The sequence below is a fragment of the Ruditapes philippinarum genome, unplaced genomic scaffold (genome assembly GCF_026571515.1).
Source record: "Ruditapes philippinarum isolate M1 unplaced genomic scaffold, ASM2657151v2 ctg360_1_1_1_1, whole genome shotgun sequence".
In the NCBI taxonomy this organism is placed as follows: domain Eukaryota; kingdom Metazoa; phylum Mollusca; class Bivalvia; order Venerida; family Veneridae; genus Ruditapes; species Ruditapes philippinarum.
Window position 1 is genome coordinate 214,260 of NW_026863741.1, and position 5,994 is coordinate 220,253.

General features: G+C 33.3%; 1 protein-coding gene across 1 annotated transcript; it reads left to right on the plus strand.

Annotated features, from left to right (window-relative positions):
* Positions 1-740: 740 nt before the first annotated feature.
* On the plus strand, positions 741-5,483 carry LOC132723182 (flavin-containing monooxygenase 5-like). The gene is made up of 6 exons (XM_060707858.1): positions 741-767; positions 1,023-1,369; positions 1,571-1,870; positions 2,797-3,348; positions 3,803-3,968; positions 4,823-5,483. Exons 2-6 carry the CDS (start codon positions 1,028-1,030, stop codon positions 5,071-5,073), a joined length of 1,611 nt encoding a protein of 536 aa, XP_060563841.1. The 5' UTR covers positions 741-767; positions 1,023-1,027; the 3' UTR covers positions 5,074-5,483.
* Positions 5,484-5,994: the final 511 nt, after the last annotated feature.

The window sequence follows — 5,994 nt, forward strand, 5'->3', positions numbered from 1 at the left end:
GCTCTATTGTGTGCACATTATACATGTAATACACCCTGATGAAGGCATAATACGCCGAAAGTACTTGGGTATTTATACTTTAGCACTGAATGAACGTTTATTTTCTCCAAATTTATTGTTATTTTTTCCACGTTCTTGTATCCTTCTTGGGATCCAGTGTGTTTGAAAGGTATTTTGTAGATGTAAATAATTTTCACAAACCTATATATATACACTATCATATTTAATGTTCAAAATTTATTTATTAATGAATTAAACTTTATTTATATAATTGAAAATTATATACAATGTATGATAGTATATACGGGTGTATGTCTGTGTCAAATTTATTTATATATTTGAAAATTATATATGATAGTATACACGGGGGTGTGTCTGGATTTTTTTTGATTTTTTTGATAATATTTCGGACAGTTTGTGTTAAATATGGGTATAATTTAATTTATTTTATGATAATTTAAGGACTCTGGTGCCAGTGGAATGATACCACATATCATATAATTATATGCTCTGAAACCGAATGAAAACTAACTTTTCATTGGACAGGATTGGTGCAGAACTTGCTAGCACTGTCGGAGTCGCATATCTCATTTAGGGACTAAATACACGATTAAGTGTTTACATCGGTAACCGTTTACATCAGCGCACTATTCGGCATTCTTTTGTGTTACTCGTTGAGAACGATCAAACGGTGCGTATGTTCATTTTGCCTCGTTGAATTTAACAATAACAACAACAAAAAACTACAGAATTTGGAATTCGTTTTAGTCCGATTGATTTTAAATTTTAATTCGTTCTCTTTTAATCAGATTGTGAAATTGTGCTTATTTAGAACATTGCAATATCTAATATGTAGCTGGCACTATAAACACTGATAAATACGATGTAGATTATATAATAAGGAGTTCATTATTTAGTATGCAGAATGTCAATGGATCCCTCTCTAGTGTACAGTAAGAATATGGTGTTATATCATTATCTAAGATAATGATATAACACCATAGATAAACATTTCATTGAAGGCAAAATGTCAGAAAATATGAATATGAAACGTGTAGCAGTGATCGGGGCAGGTGCTAGTGGGTTAACAGCTATCAAATGCTGTCTTGACGAGGGACTTGAACCTGTATGTTTTGAGAGGGGTAACTATATCGGTGGATTATGGCATTACACAGAAAAGGCAGAGGAAGGTCAGGCATGTGTAATGAAATCTACGGTGATTAATACATCAAAGGAGATGATGTGTTACAGTGATTTTCCTATACCGGGAGAGTTCTCTATATATATGCATAATAAATATGTAGACAAGTATTTTCATATGTACGCAGATGAGTTTGGACTCAAGAAACATATACACTTCAACACAGAGGTATAAATTTATTAAAGATATACCATACCGTTATCAAGTATTTGTTAATAAAAATGTATGAATCGAAAATACATCTGCAATAAGACTAGATGCATAAAATAAAATGAAACTTTATGTAACTAAAGCATGAAGAAATTAGTTTATATAGGTATGATTGACCAAATGATATGAAATGTGTAATAATAAAGAATAACATTTTAGGTGACATCAGTGAAACCGACAAACAGTTTTAAAACTGATGGTACATGGCATATTGTTACAAGAGAAAAGTCAACAGGAGACACAAAAACACACGTGTTCGATGGAGTGCTTGTATGTACTGGGCACCACGCTGAGAAAAACATACCTAATTTCCCTGGGTTAGATAAATTCAAAGGCACCGTAACGCACACGCATGATTACAAAGATTTCCATGGTTACGAGGACAAGAGAGTTTTGATCATTGGCATTGGAAACTCGGGTGGGGATGTTGCTACAGAGCTAAGTCGTTTAACTTCTCAGGTAAGTGAAAAGGTACCTGGGGTTAATAAACTTGACACGTTTTGAAATTCTCACTAAATACAAATCTGTTGCATTCAATGCATAACAAAATCTTTATTTTTATGGAATTATGATGTGTATAATAAAAAAAAAACCATTAAATAAAGATAAAATGATGTATCTAGTTATGTTACACTCTTTCTGTATTCTAAAATTAAGGATATCATTTTTCAAATCATTTTCCTCTCACCGTTTTTTGTTCGAAGTTTTCTTCAAAGTTGCACTTTGAACTATTTCGTGTGATTAAACTATCTAACAAGCTTACGGAAGATTGGTAGTTCTGCACAGGTGTCCATGAGTGCCTGAAATAAAGCAAGATGGGGCAACTCCTGAAGTCTTCCTTAACCGGTAGCTGGACAGTCGCCATTTGACCTTTACAGTGTCGGCGTGGCTTAAAATCCACAAAACGTCACAAGAAATTAACAATTATTTATATTTATCATTTTTGCATGTCACTTTGCGGATATCAATCATAATTATTTTGTAAACGGCGAACGCATTGGCAATGTCCATGGCGCCTTTCATTAAAAAATATGCAGATCTATATAATTATTATAACATGTATATGCATAATTTATAGTAGTCTGTAAATAATGTACATTTAGTATTTTAGAGATGTACGCGGATAGGCAAGTGATTTTTTTTATTTAAATTGCATTGATTTGAAAGATACAAAACAACGGGCTTGTTATGTGTATTGTATCATTTAAAACATTCAAAATAACGCTTACTTTTAGATTTTTACATGTTTTACAACACCTTTGCTCATGTTTCAAAAATGATTTATAATAAAGCTTTTACAGAGTTATAAGGTAAAACCCAAATGCAGCGTGTTAACATTTACATTTTCATAGCTTAAATCTTATATCTGCGTTTGATATTTCTAGGTTTACCTAAGTACACGATCAGGTACATGGCTATTTAAAAGAGTTGGAGACAGAGGGATTCCAGGCGATATGATGATCATAAAACGTTTCAGTACGGATGTATTAAGAAGGATGCCATCGTTAATTACAGCTTACATAAAGACTCAATTAAACCGCCGATTTGATCATATGAAATATGGACTACAACCAAAACATGCCCCTCTTTCCGCTCACCCAACCCTGAATGATGAACTCCCGAATAGAATTATTTCAGGCAGCGTAGTGATTAAAGATGACGTAAAAGAATTCACCGAGAATGGCGCAGTATTTGTAGATGGCACAAAAGTCGACAACATCGATGCAGTGGTATTGGCGACAGGATACATATTTGGTTTTCCATTTATTGACGAAAGTGTGTTGAAAGTAGAAGATAATAAAGTAAATTTATATAAGTACATGTTTCCACCAGATTTAGAGAAGCAAACGCTTGCAATTATAGGATGTTTTCAGCCAATTGGAGCGATAATGCCAATTTGTGAATTGCAGTGCCGACTCGTAACACGTGTTATTAAGGTAACTATTAATTTGTTTTGAGAAATTGATTTTAAACAAAACTCTTGTAAGGATTTATAGCTAATTAGAAGTTATATGTTTTTATATACTTGTTCGTTTGTTTTATGTTCACATATATTGCATGAATTATGATTGAACCTTCATCAGTTTTACAAGGTACAAGATTTTCTTTAGTTAGTATTTTTATTAGCTCCTATTTTTATTCTTTCAAGCGTATGCAGTATAAAGCATGTAATTATCGACTGTCGATTGTCTTAATTTACTATATAAGATACACCTTGTACCTACAGTGTAGGGATACCAGCTGTTGCATTTGATATTACGTTTAAATTCATTGTTTTCTAAAACTTGATTATGAAATATTATTAAGGAATATAGCCAACATTGCTGTTGAATGTCGTTATTTCGTTAGATCTTCTTTAAAGTCCATAAGTTTGATGTTAATTTCTTTTAGGGACAAGTAGTGTTGCCAGGCAAAGACGAAATGTGGCAGGATATCAGAGCTAAGCAGCAAGCTATGGCCTTTAGATATAAGAAATCGCGGCGACATACGATACAAGTCGATTATGTCCCCTTTATGGATGAGCTTGCAGAACTTATAGGTTGTAAACCAAACTTAAGTAAGTTATAATTTCCCATAGTTTCAACTTAAGCGTTCTCTAAATATTCTATTTGAGCTTGCACGCGCAATAACTGTTACTTAGCAGGTAAATTTCAAACTCCTCGCAGTGATAACATCCCTTGGCAGAATTGTAATCGCATGATAATGAAAGTCACATGACGTAACGTCGATATTCAAATGTAAATATCGACCGTTACATAGAAAATCTAAAGTCATTTTTCTCTATCTGTTTTATTTTTAACTTTACGTACCTACGTTTCTTATAGTTCATCAAAAAAATTATCATAAGTAAACAAAATAATGAAAAATAAATTCAAAATCAAAAGAAATATAAAATATCAAAATGTTTGTGATGGCAGAGATTTGTACTGATAAGGGGAAATCACTGCGTAGGAGATTGGGTAACTTTGTTTGCATTAAAATGACTTCCGACACTTTGATCATCGCAGAATAATGAAACTGGTGTTTGCGTTTTTACAAGTTTGATAACCTATAAACGTACCGTATAGGCGCTGCCGCCTACCGGTAAAGTAACAGTAGCATCAGGGGACGGCTTCTAGAGTGAAAATTTACATGCAACGTTTTCCTTATTATTGACTATAAATCTTCTACATATCCATATACGATCAAGAATTGATATTCATTCAGACTGCATTGTAAAACTTTAACTTTGTTAAAGCCCAGGCAAAAATAAAACGAAAATGATATTTCAAAATGCGTGTACATTTACATGGTTCTAGAGACAAAAAACGTTATAATGTTTTTTTTTTTTGTTTTTTTTTTTTTTTTTTTTTTTTTGTAAAAAAAAACCCTGATCCACCCTAATTACATACTAATATATTTTTTTATCAGAGAAGCTGTTCTTGAAAGATCCAAAACTTGCCATGGAGTGTTATTTCGGACCATGTACTCCGTATCAATTTCGTCTAACGGGACCTGGTGCATGGCAAGGTGCTAGAGAAGCAATATTAACACAGTGGGACAGGACGTATCAACCACTGAAAACGAGACAGTGTGGCGAAGAACCCTCGGGAAATGGCTTTGGTGTCTTTCATATACTGATAATTCTAGTCGCAATAATGTTGTTCTATTATATTATCTAAATTTTACAGATGATACATTGAATTTGGTAGAAAATGCTCGATTCGGAATGCAAATACAAGTGTGCGGATATACAATATTTACATTATTAGTTTGTACAAAACAGGACACAATCATATTACATGGTAGTTTGTATTTTAACCTCTGATTTAATACGGATTGAAAGTAGTTCCACCATGCATGTGGTTTTACAGAGCTGTAATCATTGATAATGTAATACTATAACGAATGTATATATATATATGACATCCAAAGGAAAATTAAGTTAATTTTGATAAAACTATAATTGAATACATTACTATTTAATTATGCCCACTGATGTACAATTATAACCAAATCCGATTTAATGTCAACAGGTAGACATTTTGTACTTTCGGTTTCTACAACCATAATAATAAGTATATAAATAGTGTACTGTTTACTTTTATATCTATAAATGAGCCGCGTCACGACAAAACGAACATAGTGCGTTTGCGACCAGCATGGATCCAGACCAGCCTGCGCATCCGCGCAGTCTGTTTAGGATCCATGCTGTTCGCTATCAGTTTCTCTACTTGTAATAGAGTTGGTAAGCGAACAGCATTGATCCTGATCAGACTGCGCCGATGCGCAGGCTGGTCTGGATCCATGCTGGTCGCAAACGCATTATGTTGGTTTTGTCATGACGCGGCTCAAATTTGCTTAATTTAGGTTGAACTTTTCTCGATATATTGGTAGAAATTTAGCCATCAACTCCAACCATTAAATTACTATTTAATTACATGTTTAGTTTCTTATCGTAGGTTATGCCGAAATACCGTATGCGTTCCGTATCTCTTCTATTGTGTTCGAAGACTGGCGGAAAGGGCTAGAAAAAAGGGCCGAAAATTAGCGATTGCTTAGTTCTTTAAGCATGTAATCTATAATATTAAATTTAAAGCTGA

Bases quoted from the DNA above. Each gene is read 5' to 3' on its own strand.
- LOC132723182 (XM_060707858.1), top strand. From the start codon at position 1,028: ATGTCAGAAAATATGAATATGAAACGTGTAGCAGTGATCGGGGCAGGT. The intron at 3,349-3,802 runs GTAACTATTAAT...AATTTCTTTTAG, and splicing joins TCGTAACACGTGTTATTAAG to GGACAAGTAGTGTTGCCAGG. The intron at 3,969-4,822 runs GTAAGTTATAAT...TTTTTTTATCAG, and splicing joins AGGTTGTAAACCAAACTTAA to AGAAGCTGTTCTTGAAAGAT.